Source organism: Leguminivora glycinivorella, chromosome 9 (assembly GCF_023078275.1).
Source record: "Leguminivora glycinivorella isolate SPB_JAAS2020 chromosome 9, LegGlyc_1.1, whole genome shotgun sequence".
Taxonomy (NCBI): Eukaryota; Metazoa; Arthropoda; class Insecta; order Lepidoptera; family Tortricidae; genus Leguminivora; species Leguminivora glycinivorella.
The window spans coordinates 15,379,022-15,400,375 of record NC_062979.1 but is presented as its reverse complement, the minus strand read 5'-3'; the positions used below and the strand labels follow the sequence as shown (position 1 = coordinate 15,400,375).

The window sequence follows — 21,354 nt, the reverse complement described above, 5'->3', positions numbered from 1 at the left end:
AGCCACGGTACAGTTTCAAATTTATTACTAAAAAGTTATTGTTAGTTAGAAAATTGTACCTCTTCTTTCTATTGTTCCGATGATGAGGCAGCATTGGGAAAAAAGTTAAAAACATTTTAGGAACAAATATCAGATCATATTACTAATATTACATTTTACATAGCGATAACCACGGCATACACAGCTACAACTTCATTCCTACATTTTGAAATTGCTACCCATGTCTGGCTCTCAAGTTTTAGGCCCCATTTAGACGGTACGAGAACTCGCATACGAGTTTTGTTACATTGCGGTATTTGATGGCTGTGCAAAATTGTATGTACCCTCAACAGCCCGCAATGTAACTAAAATCGTATGCGAGTTCGCACGCCGTCTAAATCAGGCCTTACGGTACCTAACACTGATTAGAAATACTCCGAGCGCGATTTGACTCGCTTGTATCTACTTCTATGTTACTAAAACATTTTACAAACATATTTATAATCTACACTGATGAGTACAGACTAGCCAAAGACTGTTATGCATTAGTTAACCAAAAAGATTTACCCATCTGCTGACTAAAAGTAAACCTAAAACAAAATAAAGATAATGATGAAAAGCGAAGAAGAAATTAACATTAATCTGTAAATGTATCTTGTGGAATAAACAAATCAAAATCCATAAATATGTTTTAGGCAAAGATGATGGGGAAGAGATGAGGCGTGACATGACATAAATAAACGCACAAAACCTTGATGTTTTGCTATTCTCACAATAGGTACGTTAAAGTTTTCTGAATAATACTTGTCACAACCATGGGAACAAATCAAATTATTTTAACAAATATTTTGATTTGGGATTTTAAGTAGTCACACTACTATATATAAATTAAAAATCGAAATAAGATGTCATATATTAAAGAAACCTTCGCCACTGGTGGTGTCCGTCATTTTTAACCGCCGCCTCAAATCTCAAAGAAAGGGGTTCTCAATTCGTCTGTATTTTTTTTTATGTTTGTTCCTCGATATCTCCGTCGTTACTGGACCGATTTTGAATTTTTTTTTTGATTGATAGTATATGCATACAGATTGGTCCCATTTTTCTCAGAACCCAGTTCTAAATTAGATGGGATCCTGGAGAAATCGAGGGAACTCCTCAAATATGAAAGGCATACATATGGTGATTTTTGTGTTTTTGAAGGAACAGCATTCATTTACGTACGGAACAGTGACATTTGGTGCAGTGGAACTGCTGATGATGGTCAGAACGGAACTCCTCAAATCTGCACGGCACGCTTATAGTGACTTTGGTATTTTTATAAGAACAGCATGCTCTTACGTCCAGAACAGTGACATTTGGTGCAGTGGAAGTGCTGATGATGGTCAGAACCGAACTCCTCAAATCTGAAGGGCACACTTACAGTGACTTTGGTATTTTTATAAGAACAGCATGCATTTAAGTTCAGAACAGTAACATTTATTTAGTTATGTTTGTTAAGCATATTGAGTTTTCTAGTCAAATTTTGTCAAGCTTCGATTTCTTATAATCGGATTCATGAGGAATTCAGGAAACTCCTCAAACCTTAACGGTATACGTATATTGATTTTTGTCGCCATCAAATAATTAAAGCATTAAAAGTAGTTTAAAAAAATATCTACACATTTTTCTACATAATCCAACATTCGCAAGTAGCTTTCACCAGAACCCCAAAGGCGGCGGTTTTTTTTTTTTTTAAATATATTATTTCTTTAATATATCGTCACTACTTTGAAAAAAACTTGTATCTTCTTCTGTCAATGAAAAGAAAATTGTAGTAAGTATGTATAGAATGCATATAGACTTACTGCGTTTTAACTTTGAGTAGAAGCATGAGATACGAGATTTTTCAAAGCATTGACGATATGACATCTTATTTCGATTAATACTTGTCAGTTAATTAATCGGTAACAACACAACATGCCTTCATAAACAAATTCCATTGAATGATTATTAAAAAAATCTCCTACCAACATTACCTAATTATGGGAGATTAGAACACATCTATTTGTAATGTGTTTGTTGATTAATAATATCTGCGTAATTAGTTAGGTTACTTATTCATGTCACTATAAAATTTGGTGCCTTTTTTATTAGGTATTTCTACAGCTCTAAATACCGTATGCATAATACTGCTATTACTCACGCAATGCTGACAATAAATAAGTAGTACTTTGTTTCCTACCAACAAAAGTTTTTTTTTTTATGGGATAGGAGGCAAACGAGCTGACAGGTCGCCTGATGGTAAGCGATCACTGCCGCCCATGGACACCAGAAACACCAGAGGTGTTGGAGGTGCGTTTCCGGCATTTAAGATGGGTGTACGCTCTTTAAAGTTTTAATTTCTGTATCTTTGACAACCATCTTTATAGGTAGGTATTACTTTACTATGTTCACGGATGGATTCAAACATACATTCCAAAATTGGCTCTGGATGCGATATATATTGATGGTTTATTCTAATAAAAACGTATCCAAATTTTGACACTGACAATGGTACCTAGGGCACTGGTCCCACCGCGAGCTAGTAAGCTATAAGCTATCGGATATAAAAAGGAACAAAAGATAATCACTCCCGTGCAAATAAAAGAGACACGGCGATATTGATAGCTCACCGCTGGGCGAGTAACTATAAACATCGCCGTGTCTCTTTTATTTACACGGGAGTGATTATCTTTTGTCCGTTTTTATAGCCGATAGCTCATAGTTTACTAGCTCGCGGTAGGACCAGTGCCTAATACCTATCCTAAAATTTGAATCGGGCCGTCAATTTATGTTATGGGGATACTTTACTCACACTATGTTGTTGCGTCTGGCTCTTCTACCATAGACTCGTTATAAGGTAAACTCACCCGTTCATCCACAGCGACTTTGCGACTCTTCCACACAAACTCGCAGACAGCGATGACACACGCCACACCCATCCCTCCCATCAGCACTACGAATACGCCGCCGACATTGGCGAGACCCAGCTCGTTTGCTGTCGACGACGATTTTGATGTCTCGTCCTGGGAAATGAAAGATATTTGCTTGACAAATTCAAACATGGTGGCGTTCACACGGTCAGCGGGCGAAGGGGGGTGTCCTTCATACGCAACTGTGCTTCCTAGTTATCCCGTCGCGCGATGTTCATAAGAGTAAGTAAATAAAATAAAATCATAAGAGTGAAGAAGAGGGTTCATAAGAGTACCATATTTTAATTCGATAAGTTGTAGCCTAACTTCATTTCTGTTTAATATCTCTGTTTGAAGTTTTTTGAAATTAACAACATATGTAATTGAAGATGTTTTTTAAACTTATGAATTTATGTGAGGGCATTGACTTATTGTTTCTAACCAAAAAACAATATTATTCAGTTGTAACTTCATGTCTCTTTGTGCTGCACCATGTAGTATAATTAAGTAATTGATTTGCATAGGAAATTAGGAAATTCACCTCAAAATCAGCATAAAAATGTATAATTCACAAACCGTTCCGTAAAATCTAATCAAAACATATTTTTCAGTACAGATGGTCGTTTTTTTACGCACTAGTTCGAGAAGTGGTTCATTATATGCCAGGTCGAAACTTCGGAGGCTCATCTGTACTGAAAAACGTCGTACGATACACGTGCGAAAAGGAAATCCGTAACTCGTGTCGATTTAAAACACTCCCTTCGGTCGTGTTTTAATTTATCGCCACTCGTTTCGAACTTCCTTTTTTACGCACTTGTATCGTAATGTACTATTTACTAGATTTGCTACCATAGTCTTTAAACATGTTTTGCAACTTCGATATAAAGTTTCAAACTACAAGAGCACTCCCCGCCACCACGGCGACGAGTAAACTGCAGCTACATAATTCGAACTAACCACAAACTCGATTACATAAATGGCAGTTTCAGTGTAAACAAACTTTGAATTAATTCCAATAACATGCCAGTTTACCCTCTTATTGTCTAGACTTACCGCGAAAAGGAAGATCCACTACAATATTGTGACGTTTTCAATGAAAAGGACCGCAGCTATCAGGAGTTCAGGATCGATGTTAAAAGTACATACATTTCAGACACCAATGGATTCATGTGTCGGCTACCGATAAGATCGATTTAATGTTGAAGCTACTATGGAAGGCAATTGTAGAATGAAGACAAATGGGAAAAAAGGCAACGTAGCGAAATATCGCAATCGGTCACAAGCTTCCCTTTTCCTATGTGGCGAAGGGCACAGCACTGGTTAGCCACCAAAAGCGATGTTTCACGGACATTGCACCATAAATCGTCTGAAATTTCCGCTAAGGCCAGTGTGTATGAACGTATATTGTGTACCCTTTTGATTGAAAATGGCCGCTCAGTAAGTATGATGAGAGCGACGCAAGACTGATCGTTGTAGAGATCCTTGGGCTAAGCCTATATCCAGCAATGGACGTTTTTCAGCTGATGATGATGATGATATGACTTACCCTACATGATCCTCCGCCTCTTTTCTCTTTCCACCATTTCGTTTTCAAAATATGCAATTTTCCTTCCTCTTGTAGTTTTAAAACAGCACCACTGATAGCAGTTCGGTATGGGGAATCTGGCCAAAGCAAACACAATTTTGAATAACGTCTTTACGAAAAGATTTACAGAACGTATTTGTGTATGTCCTATACTGTTTCCGAACAGAGTCTATTAAATATGGAATTTAAAAACAGCTCCTTTGTAAAAAAAAATTAACTGCAAATATAAAAAGCAGCGACAACACTTGAAATCAATGAATGTGGTATTAAAACTTTCTTAGAATTTTATTAACACATTCTAAGCTGAAATGACAGAGATTTCAAAGTCAAAACGACATGAGATGTCAAACAAATATCAAAGATCGTAAGCAATGTCAAAATAAGTGCGGTGTAAACAGCTGTAGATCACAGACTCACTAGGCGGCATCGCGATCCCGTAGCCTTTAGAGTCGAGCATGCCCCCGACTTGCGTGAGGTCGCAATTCCGCTCGACCACATACTCGATGGTTGTAGATTCCATGAGGTACGCGTACGCGCCCTTGCCTCTCATCACGCGCTCCTCCCCCTCTTTGTTACTAGTCGCGAATACAGACGGCCTCGCAGACTCCATGAACGACCACATGCGCTGGTAAGTCGAGAAGTTTGAGTCCTGTCGTAAAATTAGATTATGAGATACATGATGAAATACAAATTAGATTAAAATCTCATCTTTATCAATTTTGTGTCGACAAAGAATATCATATGTAGTTTTACATATAAATATGAGATTTTTATCTTGCGTAAACCTTTGAAACCTTATTATAATTTTGTCCTAAAATCAAATAATCAAATGTGAGTGGAGAGACACGATTACATTTACTAGGTATTTTAATTATAAATTCACAATGACCAAGTGTCATGGGTTTATAATTTAATAAAGTCTTTGAAAATTTAATTTGCTATGAAAGTTACTATTTAGGTTCTATATTTTAATGAAGTCTTTGAAAATCTAATTCACTTAAAATACTAGAAATTTGATTTTAACTAAAGAATTTCTCATCTAATCACTCGAAGAACAAAGACGCGTAATTTGAAGACGCATCGCCAAAAACAAATTTCGCAAATTCTAGTTTACATTTAATTAACGCTCGCTTCTGCGAGTACTCATTCTTCACCCGGCTTGAATAGATGCGCTACTGATAAAGTTACTATGTAAAACACTTAATTGTGTTATACAGCTTTGTTTTTTACTCTCAAAAGTAATCTTACCCTGAAGAAAGCAGCGGTGGACCCTCCTTTCAAAGCGCCATACTTGATTTTTGTCTGTTTTGCGAGATCTTCCGCGCTCTCAATAGGCGAGTCCATGCGCTCGACGGTAAGAAATGCGGCCAAATTCGCGGTATACGATGATATCATGATCAAAGTGAAGAACCACCACATTCCCGCCACCATTCTCGTTGAAACCGCTCTGGCAATACATTCAGATAACAAGAGTTAGTATTTATGAAGTTTCTACGTGCTGCTATCAAATAAGTGTTCATTGAAATTGAGACTAAACTAACATCTGAACATGTTGAGCAACTACTTGAATTGAAAGTGTAGTGATTTGATTACTCGTGAAATGTAGTCTTAAATGAAATTATTTGTAGCTTATCTACTATAGGTACCTCTATAAGTGTGTTTTAAATCAGTTTTGATATCATTAGCTTCTGAGATCGTTGTTACATGCACACACAGCAATTAGGTTCATGGATGGACAAAAAGACAATCAAAGGTTATGTAAAATCGATCTCTAGAACTTATCTATTACTTAATTTTAAAATTTGATGCAGCAAGCTATGGATACTACACAAGCGCAGAGAAATCTTGTCTGGTGCACTGTTATCGGCCATACCGAATTCAAAAACTAAATTCTCAAAACCATATCTAACTATTGTGAATCCAAAGCTCATCGAAAGTACCGAAACATCTCTATTTGAACCGGGCGGTGGAGGTTTACTTACTCAGTAGCTACCGATGCTTGAAATTCACAAAGGGTTGTGGTCGCTTTGAAACTAATTAGTGAAAAGGTTCTTCATCCAAGCTTTGTAGTAACCGAAGGCTACATTTCCGTATTAAGTCCTGCGTTATCGTCTTGATCGTTTAATAGAGTCGAATAAAATGCCTTCAGAAACCTTTTTTGCGATAAAAAACTTGAAAACTGTGCAGAATTGTAGCCAACCGTTAGTAGTAGATGGGACTTACTTCGGTGCGATATCCGAACCTTGCTGCATCAAGGAGCCGATAGTGAACCACAGCGAGTTCAACAGAGTGAATTGATTCTCCAGCACCTGCGGCTCGTCAAGACAGTTCCTCGGGCTGTCCCACTCGTACGGGCTGAACCTGCGCCCAAATACCGCCCATTTAATGACTGACTACTCACGCTCACCATCAATAGCCCTTCATCTTTCATCTTTGTCATTTATTGACAAAGACATAAAAGTTTTGTTACGTGTTGAAAATGTCCAAATCGTAAAATAGTCAATAAATCCAAGTTGTACTTTGAAGCATGACTCAAATATTAATTTACATAAGTTCCAATTTTCGATTTGATTATGTCTAATTACAGACGGTTTACGATTTAGAGAAAATTTGCATGTATTTTTTTATATCTTTGACAAGAATGGCAAAGCGTCGGCTTATCATTGTGATGGTCTGAGCGTATGTTTTAGGAAAATAGGGTTCTCTCTATCGCACGGAAAAGTACCCATTTTTGCGGATGTTCCTAACACTATTCCGTCCTTCCATAAAAAGTACCAGTTAAGTATTCCCGACGGCTCCAACTTTTCGGAATTCAAACTGTATTGATTTCGCTGAGGTCACTATTCTCCAGCGACACTAAAACCACATTTGAAACATTCTAGTGCCAAATGTGTTTTCAAAATCGCTTTCTCGCCATTCTTCTATCAGTTATCTTTATCTTACTTGGGTAAAAAGTCACAGCTCTGCTGCATGAGAGATCCAATGGCAAACCACAAACAGTTAGCGAGTGAAAATATATTTTCCATTTTCTCTCCGTCCGGTGACCGCGTTTGATGCCATTCGTACGGAGTAAACCTATTGGATTAGCGCATTTAGCACACGAATAAAAAGGGGTTACTTTATGCGAGAGTAGATTTCCATGAAATATCAAACGCTTTAATTAGCAATAACGAAAGAACGTACCTGGCCAAAATAAATAGAAGCACTGAAACGCCCAAATATGCGGTGGCCATATAAATCCAGACGTCCAGAGACAATGGCGAGAGAAACGAAAACAGGTTCGGCGGTTGTTTTATAGGTTTGCGGTAGAGTACCGAAATTCCGAGGTTCATGAAAGGCATTGTGAAGTCGACCACTTGCTCCCTGTTCAACAAGAAATATCGTGAAATGTGGAATGTGTATTTTCTTTGTAAGAAAAACGGACCAAGCATTTTTAAAATGTACGTACCTGTCGTATGTAATGGTTAAATCCGCAATGGCTACGTCAGCACGTTGTTCTAACAATTCTCTTATCATGCCATCCCATTCTTTAGTTTCCCGATTGAAGGAGCCGTATCTGCCGTCAGGCGCGAGCTTGAATGTGTAATTGAAGCCCAGAATTTTAGATATCTCATGAATGAGATCGATGGCGTACCCTTCGAATTGCGCATTTCCTGTCAACTTCTCGCTTGCTTCCTTCCGCATACAATATGGAGCACTCTATGGAAATAATGAATATGTAAATGTGAAAGAAAAGAAAATATTTTGTTAGAAATATTTTGTTGTCAAAGTAAATTATTGTCGTAGCTTTACGGACTGGGTAAATATTTATATTCTCATATTTACTCAACCTAATTGTGACAAATAGGTGCTAAAGAAAATGCGTATTAGCTAGATAAATTATATTTACAAGCAGTGATGTAAAGTAATGGGTATACGCGACTATGTTGCTACTTACGCATTGTAATGCGAATTACAAGTAATGTGAGCCAGGAGAGTTCCAAATGTGTGCTAATTTAAGCTTCATATGACTCGAGAGTGTAGTAAAATGTAACCAAAAGATCGATGTGCGTACTCACCAAAATCGTCGTCACTATTAATGTTTTGTTTTGCAATATCTCGACAATCTGCTTCTGATTTTCACCGTAAGATCGAGTGTAGTTCACGCCTTCCGATGAGTTCCAAATACCGGCTTTCTGGAGGCCGTCCCTTGTGAGTTCTATTATGTCGAGGGTGAAGTCGCTCCTGAATCCTTGATGGTCAAACTTTATAACTCCGGTTAATCCCTTCATCTCTACCTGTGTATTGAAACAAACGAGCGTTGTGAAACTTGCCTAATCAGACTGTTCAACTATTTAGTTGCGGGAGAACTTCGGATTGTGTTCGTGATGCACGTTTACGAGTATGTGAATTCCGTAACAGCGAATAGATTGTCAAATGCCCCTAATGGATTAGTTTTGTAGTCTAAACTGAATCTGAAAGTAAATTTAAGTATCTGTGTATTGTTGATGTTGGGTTCTATGCTATATTCGTCACATTGATTGGTGTTATTAGCTGTTTTCATTGCATCATTCAGGGGTATTACAAAGTCAAATTGGTCTTCTTCATAAAGTTATTATTAGTATATTATTTATGGCATTTTCGAGCAAATCGTAGCTTAAGGACAGGGACGCTCTAACAGGTTATTCATTCATATCATCCTTATATTGAGCAACAATGTGATACCTTTTCTTGAGATAGTCACGTATATTTTTACGGGTCGTAGTTATTTTAAGTACCAAATGTTAGATTAAGTACCAAATGATTTCTTTTACCACAATATTCAAGGTTAAATGCGAAAGACTCATTGCAAAACGATTTTCCTACTTCAGAGCTGTCATAACATGGAGAAAAGTTAATTTTATACCATTCAACTTTTACGTGGGCATTTTATGTTATGAAAGAACGTCGTAAACTTGCAAGAAAATCCTTGACGATATTAAGATTTATCTTGGTCAAAGAACCTTAATAAAAATAATATTTGAACGTAAGATTCTAAGAATAGATTTACTATTAAGTACAAACGTTTCTACTTACAGTGCATAGATAGGTACAGTATAAAACAAAGCTACTCAGATCAGCAGTAACTGAATCTGTGATTTCTATTTGTGCAGATTTAGAGGTAAGTAGTTAATATTCACAATTTCAGAAAGTACTTAAACGAGTGAGAGTTGTCTTAATATTAAAGTAAAAAAAAATATTATAAGTCAATACACGGTGAAGATAGGTACTTGAAAATAGAAGAAAATGTAGGTACTCTTCTATAGAAAATATTGTCAGGGTCAGACAGCCAAACTATATGCAGGTAACAGCCAAATTTATTTCAATATTTCGGGGCTGATCCCGTAGTAAAGTTGCTCAGCATAATCCACAAATTCACACTGTATATTCTAGCAGATGAGAGAATAAAGCTTCTATAGTAAAAAGGCAATTTTATTTGTGGTTAAAGAATTTTATTAATCTCAAAAGAAATTTACATTTCACTTAATGAGATACATGCATCAAATTAATATATTTATAAATTGCTAGTTTGCACCCGTGGGCGACAATTCTATTTACAAATTTACATTAATATTGTATGTTAATAAACTTAGTATATATTCCTAAGTATAACGATTATCAATTGCAAAATAATAAAATAAATAAAATAAATTTTTCATTTAATTCAGCAAGCGGGTTATTAATAATCATCTTCACAATCCAGTTTATTATCAAATATAATTTGGCGATAAATATTTATGAACGCTTTTTATGCTTTCCTTTTATTTTTTCTTTCTAATCTAATTTTTAATATTCGTAATTTTTTTATACTTTTGATTTCTTCCAAAGGCAGGAGAATGAGGAAAACTTGACGACGATTGACGTGTAACTGACTTGTTGCATTAAGAAATTTTGTTATAAAATAACTTGCCTCAATTTTGCTCTTTTTAGAGGCAAATACATTGGAAATATGTATTTTTATTATTTTCCACACGAAACAACAAAACATTTAGAAGAACAAATAGATAAACTAACTAATTTTTTTGGAGGAGATCGCTTTTTAGCTATAAGATGGCCTGGTGTCTGCTTCTATCTATGTATAATAACTGTTTTGTCTCCATTGTATCTTGCTAAGGTGTGCCAATAAAGAGTATTATTCTACCTGGTTACTTTAAACTACGTGGTTTGACTTCATTGATATTAGTATATTCGTACTTTAATCGTGTGATTGTCACCTTGTCTAAGTCTCGGCACTCATTTATTAATAAATAGCCCCATTGCAACACAGGCACGCTAAGCTCACTAACAATGCGGCCAACTAATCCTACTCCCCACTAATCCGCCCTACATCCTCAACTAAAGAGAGCTATCTGTCTCCTTTACACTGGACATGAGTAGGGTGGACAGAGCTATGTTTAATTAATTTCCACTCTAAGTGCCGCTTAATCTCACTGTTTAGCTGGCTTTTGTTTTCGTGTTTAAGGTGCAGTAAGATTAGGAAATGGGCTTTAAAAAAGTCGTAGCGCCTTTTTGGTTCATATAACGGCTGTCATAAAATTCATTAGTAATTTTGAGGTCTTTCTCGAGGAACTTCTTCGATTCGAATCCCGATCCGTTTCGAAACTTGATAGAAAAAAAATCACGAACGTTTATTTATTTTTTCTAAAAATCGGCGACATTATGTTTGAGGAAGCTCACGGATTACCTTGTTATTTATTTAAATATGCAAAAAGAAATATATCCGCGCGCCCGACGTCAAAAAACTTAGCATTCGCATCGCTTAAGCGCTAAGGATAGCTGATTCATCTTATGGCGTATTGTGATCCAAAGCAAAGCGCTACGACTTAAAAACTGTTTGTTTGAACCTCCTGCACCTTAAATGTCTAATATTTGGAAAGAATGTTAGTAGGAAATGTTGCCGGTGCTAATTGTACTTTTTCCCGTCCCGGTGTTTTAATTGTCACTATTTAACAAGCACAACGCCTTTATTGCACCAGACTCTCCACTTGGCTCATTTACATAGCGACAATGAATATTTATTTTGCTGAACGGTGGAAAAACGAGATACAGCTGGCACATTGCAATCTGTATCACTTAAATGACTAATTTAAAAAGGAATCAACGGTTCATATTTCGAGAGGAAAAATGAAACAGTTAAAAACAAATTATGGAATATAGTTGGCAGATTTATAAATTCTAAAAAGGACTAAAAATTCTTCACAAATATCTTTTCACCACACCAACTGATAAAGGCTTACTTTCCTATTCGAAAACAGATAGCAAAATTGCATTTTATCCACAAGAGTGCATAGTAATTTCATACAAATTTTAACTTGATATCTTGAGCTGGCTGGTAGAAATCACCTATAAATGATGATTTTGAATTATAAATATTGAATAAATTGATAGATTTGATTTAGTTTGATATTTTGTTCGTGTTGGTGTGGTGCAAAATTTTGTGTTTCACTCGGCAGCAAAGTTTGTTTAACCTTCGTGCCTTGAAACCCTCGCAACGCTCAAGATTCCACTTTTTGAACCACTCGCTATGCTCGCGGTTCCATATTGGCACGTGCGGTTAAACAACAACTTTGCCCCCTTGTAAAACAAATAACTATTGTTTTAAGGAATAATACCGAACTGAAAATGAGCACCACCCAAATTACAATAAAAACAGGTGTCGACATAATCTATTATATCCAATCATTATTTAAGCTTCTATGTAAAATTTAACTCATCGACTACTGCGGTAAATAACTCCTAATTAAACATCCCGCAGTGAATCTGTTAATAGAATTGATTTACGTATCAGCTATTAAATCAAGAGGACACTCACGATCTTCATAATTATAATTGAATGTGGATGACCCATGAGGCTATGTGACTTCGAACTCGCACGACAGAGACCGCACGTCAATTTGGTGTGAGGTGTCCAAGTCGTGTAACGCCATTGGCGAATATATGTACATCGTTTTAAATTGAAAATGTAGTATGTACTATTATTATGCGTATATAGTTACGATTCATATTCGGACTCGCACGACAAAGGCTGCACGTCAATTTGGTGTGAGGTGTCCAGGTCGTGAGACGCCTTTGGCGAATACATGTACAGCATTTTAAATTATTATGAGTATACTCATGTTTCATGTGCTCTGCCTACCCCTTCATGGGACACAGGCGTGATTGTATGTATGTATGTATGTATACTCACGATCTTCATGTAATTGATGAGACTGTACCCATGAGGCCATGTGTCTTCGGCATTGCACAACAAAGGTCGCACGTCAATTTGGTGTGAAGTGTCTAAGCTGTGTAACGCCTTTGGCAAATACATGTACAGCATTTTAAATTATTAAGAGTATACTCACGATCTTCATATAATTGATGAGGCTATACCCATGAGGCCATGTGTCTTCGGCCTCGCAAGACAGAGGCCGCACGTCAATCTGCTGTGACGTGTCCAGGTCGTGTAAAGCTTTTGCGAATAAATGCACGGCGTCGTACATTAACGCAGTTTCGGTCTGTGTAAAAAAAAAGAAAAATGTATAAACTAGCCTAATTACACTGCTATGTAAAGTACTGTAAGACCCATTTAAGAACCACCGTTACTAGATGTAAGTCACCAGTTTATTTCACTTATTTGATGTTTTTAAAGCGGCTCACTTTCAAATGGCCTATTTCTAACCATACTCGTAATATATCGAAATTCGATCTAGATTTCCATCCATCTCATATCCATATAGGATATAGGTATATTACAATTAGAATCAGTCCGAACTAATGAATTTATATATCTGTAAACGGACAGACAGTAAACATCTAATAATCTTAATTCTACAATAAATAAACCAAAACATTCACTAAACGTTTTATGGAGGTGGCTATTTGTAAAGGTTACGTTTCATTTGACATAGGGCATAATGAGGAGGCACACTGACATTTTATCCCGCTAGGCGGCGCCTGTGCAAGTGTCTAGACATGTCACTGTCATCTCATATGTGAGAGAGAGAAAAAACCAAAAAACATATCATCTTCTCGCTCTTACGTACGAAATTCTTTATCTGTGCAATGCAAGTGCAATGGTCTAATAGGGTGGCGCCATCTGTCATAACCTTTGAGTGTGCCTCCTCATTAAATAATAATTGTACATGTTGTCAAACAAATGAACTAGTTCGTATAAATGCACGTGAATTTGTGTACTCACCTTTATAAAGGTCATGTTTTCCTGTAAACAGAACAAGTCGTATCATTATGCTGAACTGCTTCAGTCTGTTCTTTTTTAAGAATATCTCAATAAGCAGCTACCTCGTTAAATTTGACATTTACGACTCGAATACCTTACAGATAATTAGCATAATTGTTGATAAATAAGGTGGAATAAAATGGTATTCATTGGCAACATTGCGCAAAAAAATCACAATCCAAATATCAGTTCCCCTAACGTACACCCGTGTAATGTATTGTAAATAGAAAATTCAATGAATTGCTAGAAGTGTTATACATAATCACTGTAAATTTAAATTTAACTTGTTTGTTATTGACTTCTTCTAGGCAGTGTATGGCAATATATTATTTCAACAATGTTCTCGTCAACAACTTTAAATATACCTTAGCAGAGGTATGTCCCAGTTGCAATTTCCTTCCTTTCCTTGCTTCATCATAGACCCAATCTCTCACTACTCTTTGGACGTCAGCTCTTTCAGGGTCTAGCAACCTTAGTGAGGTTATATTAGTGCCACCGTATTTGAATTCTTCTAGGTCAACGCTATGCAAGTCCTGTTAAAATAATAAGAGATATAATGATAAGATTTCAAACAATTGCCATTTATAAATCTTGCGAAAATCTTGATCATAGTTTCAATATTTGGGAAGTAGTACAAACTTTCAGCTAACGACCCGCTTCAAACAATGTTTACAAGATGTCCCACCGATACGACAGTGACGTTTCAGTGTCAAAGTCACCTAAGTCAACAGCCAAGATTTTTAATTTAAAATTTACTGCTATAGCGACCCGTTATGCGGGTTTTCTATTCAAATGTGGGTTTTGCTACGTAAGGTTTTCCTGTGTCAATGGTTACGCTCGTAGGCTTTGTAGCGCGTAGCTCGCGGTGGCATTGAATATGTTTTAATACTTCTTGAAAATGAGACAATAACTGTAACAAAACTATGATTTTGATGTATCTACACTATGGTGTATTATGTAAGTAGATAACAGTATTACCAGAGAAGTGATGAGATAGCTATGGTAGTCCGACATCATCCCGATCTGTTGTGCTTGCTGAAGAACATCTCGTATTCTGTCGGTCGCACAGTCCAGTACTATGTGCGACTCTGCTGAGTTCTTGATTTGCTTAAGCAGAGGCCTGGTGGGTAAAACAGTGACATCAAAATTCCACCCAATGTGCAATCAGAAATGGTTATCTTGACATATTTCGTCTCATATCCCAGATCATTAACACTACTCGAATTAATTTTAATTTCTGTAGCTTAAAATATACCTATCTTAAATTACACATCGCTAATATATGTGAAAGCGATGCAATTTCAACACGTGTTAATAAAACTTTTAACTACATATAATTATAATTCCAAAATTTGCACAATTCATTTCGAATTTAACGAAGTTATAATATTGTAGTTTGGTACATGAATTGAATATATTGCACCATTATTAAATTTTTAATATGTGAGTAAATGTCAGTTTAATACCGACAAGAATGATTTATTTTCGAACGTATTATTTTCATCATCTTTCGATTTTAACGTTCCATTCGGTATTTATTTAGAACATATATTATTATAATTGATATAATTCGATTATTTCTTAGTGAATGCCTACGTGTAGAAGAAATAAAAAAGTCCTCGAAACCACTGAACTTGTTTAAAAAATACACTTTTTTCTTGAAAAACTTGACTATCGCGAAAAAGTTATTTGATTCAGTTTTCAAAATTTGAGTTCATGCTCGAGTAAGTCTGTCCATAAATATAACTGACCTGTAGTCATGGGAATCTGGCAGCTGCCTCACGGCGACCGGCAACTCCAAAGGCCCATGGGCCTTCAGTAACTCCTGAAGTCGAACTAGACCCTCGCTGTTCTCGTACACGATTGTGAACGACTTCCAACCCCACGCTCGCACCAGGTCCACGTACGCCTGTTAGTGAAATAGTGCCATTTTAAAATATCCAAGTATTATTTTTATTCATCGATGCACGGCAAATTTCTCGAATTAATATGCGTGCGCGAAAATTCGAACGCAATGAAACTATTTCGCTTGAGCTACCTAGCGACAACACGGTAGCAACACTTGACTTATCGGCGACATTGATGACTTGTGTCGCGTGCTGTCGCCAGGCATGTCGAAAAACATTCGACAACGCCGCGTTAATTTCGCAACGTCGCTGGCAAAACCAATCGTGCGCTGTTGGCTGACTTATCCAGTGAATTTCAGCTGTGTTGGGCCACTTCGCTGGCGAGAGGCGTCACCAGGCATTCGATATACATATTTGGTCAGCCATTACATATAAATAGTTACATAAATAGTTTCGTAGATATATTTACGTACCCGGCTCAAAGCAGCTGGATGCGGGTACAGGTTGACGAGGCACGACTCGCGTCGCGTCCGGTAGTCCCACCGAGTCTCCAGGTGGGGCAGCTCCATGGTGTCACAGATGGACTGCACGTGCGCGGCCGCCGGGGCGCTCTGCGGCCCAAAGATAGCCGCCACGCCGCTTCGGAGCAGGTGGCATACTGGAGGAGGAAGTTAATTTTAATCCGATGTTGCTTGCGTTTTTTTTTTATTGGGCATTTATTTGTGTGATGAGCACAGATATTTGTCCTGAGTCATGGATGTTTTCTATGTATATAAGTATGTATTTATCTATTTAAGTATGTATATCGTCGCTTAGCACCCATAGTACAAGCTTTGCTTAGTTTGGGGCTAAGTTGATCTGTTTAAGGTGTCCCCAATATTTATTTTATTTATTTTATTTTATTGTATGGCATAAAGAATTTAGAAATAAATCGAAGACACATCTGGCCCCGTAGCCGAATGGCATTTCTCCGACGCCAAACGAAAGCGATACGCCGCTGGCTCTGTCCGCCAATACGCAAGCGCGATAGAGATAGATATCTACTAGCGCTTCGTTTCGTGAGCGTTTCGTGAGCGATTGTGCCATTCGGCTAGCCACCCAGCCGGCCTAGCCGAAATGACAATCGTTGACGGTATACGCAGTCTGGCTTTGTCGTTCCAATACGGAAGAGCGATAGAGATAGCTTTGACTGCGTACCCAGGTAGGGGCATACGTGATATGATGTTCTTAATAGTAATAAAACTCCCAATGTTTGTCGCCGAAATGGATGATGAGATTAGTGAGATTCATCTCAGACATTCTTCTGAATTCTTAAATCTCGAAATATATTTGTGCAAAAGAGTAAATAGTCAGGAATTTCTGTGTAAGAAATAGGCTCTTAGAAAGTTTCCCGGGCCACTTTGTATTCAAAAGAAAGAGTTTGTCATCCCGTCAGCCCATCTCACTAAATTGGATGCTTACCTACAGGCAACGGTACTTGTAGGGGTTTACCTAGTCCTTTTGTTTATAAAAAGAATCTAGATTCTTTGCTGAGCTGAATACCTGTACAATGTTGTATAATAGAGAGTTAGAACCTACCTACTCGCCAGAAGCTGATTTAGTTCTACAGTTGCTATTTGTATTTCTTATCATCATCATCATCATCGACATTGCCACATATTGTATTTCTACACGTAATACAGTACGAAATTAATATTAATATATCCCAGAGTTTCAAATTGGTCCAGGAATTTGACTGTGTGTGGGAGACTTCACAAAAAATATTGTATTCGTACCTAGCTAATAGGCTACTTGCCTCCTAGTCAAATCAGCTTCTTTTTAAGAAGTGTCAAAACGATTTTTAACGTCTTACTAATATTGAATTAATATGAAATCGAATTGAGTAACGTCACAACTCAGTTGCTTTATATATCTATACCCTGACTTATTAAACTCGAAATTGGATTTAAAAATAACTTCTATCCATGTTTTTCTTATATTTATCTGATGATTTTTCAATATTTTATTTTAAGTACAGTCAAGTTCCCTATTACCAGTTTTGTGAAAAAAATATAAAATTAAGTATTTGAATTTCAATATAAACTCGGATTTCGTGTACGTATCATCATCCTCCTTGCGTTATCCCGGCATTTGCCACGGCTCATGGGAGCCTGAGGTCTGCTTTGACAACTAATCCCAAGATTTGGCGTAGGCACTAGTTCCGTGTACTATCGTTCGGTAATTTTACTTTTGTCGCAAAATTTACAACGACTAATTGTTTTTAACTACTCTCGCCGATTGGGTAGGTATACTATTTTCGTCCAAGTAACCTTTTTGCCACAAATTATTTAGCGAAAACCCCGAATAAGTACACTAACCTTCAAACTAAAAATATATAGGTATGAACCTTTCGTCTCTAAATGGCTTTTGCTCTGTAATAACTCACTGAGTAAAGTGAGTAAGGGCCACTTTTATGTCGAGTGTGGCAATTATTTCCTTCTTGCTTTTCTTTCAAATTGTATTCCTTAAATGTTTATATAGGTAGCAGTATTACGTTAGTATTAAGGTTGACTGGAAGAGATCCCTTATAGGGATAAGTTCGCCTTTGTGCACCATAACTATACTGTATTTCTATGTCCTAACTTGTCTTATGTACAATAAATTGTTGACATACATACATTAAGTAGGTTTTACGTTATCTATAGGTGAACTTGTTACTTAATTAAAAATAACATTACTCATTTACGGGTAAGTACCTTTTTTTTGTTTAGGAGGGGGGAAATGCATTACGCATACCACTCGGGTGCGGGGAAGGATCCGAGTGGTTATGTGGAACTCCTTGCTAAGGGCTAATGGGACCCCAAGTCTACCCACTAAACAACCCCCCCGTCTGCCACCATTGTGCTGTGGCGGTGGGCTGCAGGTACGCTCGCGCTTTACTTCACCACCAGCACCAGTCCGCTTTGCAGAGCACCACCTCCGGAGGCCCTTGATAGCCCCATATATTATTAGATTGTATCCAGTACGGTCGACCTCTCAGGGACATTTACGAGTACCTACACCATGTTGAACAAGTCCTACTTGTTATGTTTTCTGTACTAACAGGAACAATAAATTAAAATGTAGGTTGTACTCGTCAAACTGACCAACATTTGGTCTTTGACGGTTTGAGGAGAACACGAAAAGCCTAAATTATTATTCCTGTTACATGTCACAATCAAATGCTTCTAGTGACCTTCTAACTTACCTCGCTTGGCGCGTGGCAGAACAGCTCGGTCGGCGTTCACGCGCTCTGCGGCGTAGTGTATCTAAATTCTAAAGCAACTGAACGCTGCGTGGCTGTCCTGTCTATTTACTAATTTAGTGTAACTACCGTCAAAACAATACACGATCGACCGACGATATTATTCTTACTTACCTCTCTTAGAAGCGTGGAAGCTGTCCTGCGGTGAGATGGTCTCAACTTGCGCCAGCAGCTTGGCGCGTGGCAGAACAGCTCGGTCGGCGTTCACGCGCTCAACAGCGTAGCGGAACGCTACCTCCTGCTTGTCATCTTCAGGGTGGAAGAGGCCACCTGTCACATAGATTAAGGGCTAGTTGCATCAACCATAGTTAGCAGACACATCAACGTCACGCAGCAGAAGTCTATGTAAACTTCCATACCGATCCTAATAACCGATCCTTAAGGCTGCTTTTAGTTTCACGCTGACCGTCGGCGCTGACAGGCTAGTATTATGTATGAGCATTTGACAATAAGGCTGAGAGATGAGTGCTGACGATCGTTGGATCAACTACGCGCCGAGCGCTGCCGCAACCATGGTCAGCGTGACTCCAAAATTAGCCTAAAAATAATAATCCTAATAAACACTAGAGGATTACCAGATGTTACAGTCAGACCGTGCTAAGTTGGCAGCAATTTTGATTGCCTCGCCGGTGTAAATGTATAGTTATTAACCGACTTCAAAAGAAGGAGATTCTCAATTCGACTGATTTTTTTTTTGTATGTATGTTACTCGATATCTCCGAGAATCGTGGACCGATTTTCAATTTTTTTTTTCAATCGAACGGGTATAACCCCGAGATGGTCCCATTGGCACCAAGTCGGGGTCTGGTGATGGGATCTTGGAGAAATCGAGGGAACTCTTCAAATGTTATAGGCACATGTAATGTTTTTAGAGTATTTTTCAAAGGTACACCAGTATTTACGCCTGATGGTAATAATTTTATGTGGCTGAGCTGATGATGGAAGGTCAACTCCTCAATGGTTAGGAGTTAAAGGATAATTCTTTCACTACTGTACGTATATTCGGAATGATACATATAATATCAATAGGAACCACTAAAAATCAACAAATAAATAAACTTTTTAACAAAAAATAAAACCGCCTTCAAAAACAAGCGCGTTACAAAACACGGAGAAACTAAAAAGCAAAAAATAATAAACCTTTGGATTCAGATTTCTTATCGGATTGCAATAATCTAAACATCCAAATTATAAACAAATCAATTATTTTTGGAGTCGGGGCCAGCCTGCGTATGCAGGGCCTGCGGGGCAAACAGGCAATAGCAAGGCGACGAACAGGTCTGGTAAGACTACAAAAATAATCGATTTGTTTATAATTTGGATGTTTAGATTATTGCAATCCGATAAGAAATCTGAATCCAAAGGTTTATTATTTTTTGCTTTTTAGTTTCTCCGTGTTTTGTAACGCGCTTGTTTTTGAAGGTTTTATAATTATCAAAGTCGATTAAATTAGGGCATTTAATTAACCCTTACGTTAAGTAGTTATTTTTTAAACTTCATTCTTGATATTTTTTATCAAGAGGCGTCGTAGGTGTAGGCAATTTTGCGAATTTCTTTAGGTTACATAAATAAACTTTTGTCTGCTCTCAGTACGAAACGAGCAAGGGAATTTACCTGGAACCTCACTTGGATGAATATTTATAACTTAATTAGACTGAAAATACGTAAAAACTTTACAGCGACGCTAATTAGGCATCCCATTATCTTATTTTTAAAGTTTCGTTCGTCTGAAATAGGCTTCTAGAAATATTTTTTAGGGTACAAAGAGCTTTTCATGTTTTATTTAATATATTTTTGTCTCAAACCTCTACACGAATTCCGGAATAATTAATCTGACTTTAGAGTCAAATATTCTTCTTCTTCCAGGCCCCGTAGCCGAATGGCATTTCTGCGACGCGAAACGAAAACGAAACGCCGCGAAAGTCTGGCTCTGTCACGCCACAGTCACGCCAATACGCATCAAGAGCGATAAAGATAGATAGCTACGAAAGAGATATTATCCTGAGCGTTTGTGTATTCGGCTACGCACACAGGTGTCGAGTTTTAATACCTACACCGGGTGTCTCTAAAACCAACGCCAAAATGAAAAGGGATGATATGACATTTCATTAAGGTCAAATTCGCTTAATGTGATGGCTAAATGAGATGTCCTATCACTCCTTTGCATTTTGGCGTTGCTTTTAGGGACACTTGGTATAAGTGACATGGGTTACTGAGCACACATTTAAAACTGACCCACTGTTCCCGCCTTAACCCTCCCTATATTGCCTCCAATAGGTACCTATATACGCTGCTCGTAAATATTTAATTATTCGTATTAAATACTTAAGAGAATTACTTTCCAAGTTTTCAAAGAATTCATTTAAGAGCATTCGTTCTCGGATCTTCTAATTATATAGGTAGCTGTGAAGTTAAATTATCTTTACCCGTCACTTTCTTCGAATCCTTAATTTTCTGCTAAATTTATTGAGAATGTTGAATTGTTGGGTTGG

The 21,354-nt window shown here is 37.4% G+C and overlaps 1 protein-coding gene across 3 annotated transcripts in view; it reads right to left on the bottom strand.

Annotated features, from left to right (window-relative positions):
* Positions 1-2,767: 2,767 nt before the first annotated feature.
* The window catches only part of LOC125229326 (glutamate receptor ionotropic, kainate 2), a 34,189-nt gene continuing 15,602 nt past the window's right edge, over positions 2,768-21,354 (bottom strand). The window contains exons 3-17 of one of the 3 annotated variants that reach the window (XM_048134137.1): positions 18,977-19,132; positions 16,053-16,237; positions 15,484-15,641; positions 14,711-14,852; positions 14,098-14,265; positions 13,694-13,714; positions 12,858-13,010; positions 8,553-8,771; positions 7,943-8,193; positions 7,678-7,857; positions 7,438-7,569; positions 5,743-5,941; positions 4,912-5,143; positions 4,456-4,571; positions 2,768-3,023 (exon numbers count right to left, since the gene is read on the bottom strand). In XM_048134137.1, coding sequence (XP_047990094.1) covers positions 2,814-3,023; positions 4,456-4,571; positions 4,912-5,143; positions 5,743-5,941; positions 7,438-7,569; positions 7,678-7,857; positions 7,943-8,193; positions 8,553-8,771; positions 12,858-13,010; positions 13,694-13,714; positions 14,098-14,265; positions 14,711-14,852; positions 15,484-15,641; positions 16,053-16,237; positions 18,977-19,132 — 2,522 coding nt within the window. In that variant the 3' untranslated portion in view covers positions 2,768-2,813. Of the gene's footprint in view, positions 3,024-4,455; positions 4,572-4,911; positions 5,144-5,742; positions 5,942-6,713; positions 6,856-7,437; positions 7,570-7,677; positions 7,858-7,942; positions 8,194-8,552; positions 8,772-12,857; positions 13,011-13,693; positions 13,715-14,097; positions 14,266-14,710; positions 14,853-15,483; positions 15,642-16,052; positions 16,238-18,976; positions 19,133-21,354 lie in introns of those variants that run through there. The other 2 variants (XM_048134136.1, XM_048134138.1) reach the window with 2 other exon arrangements.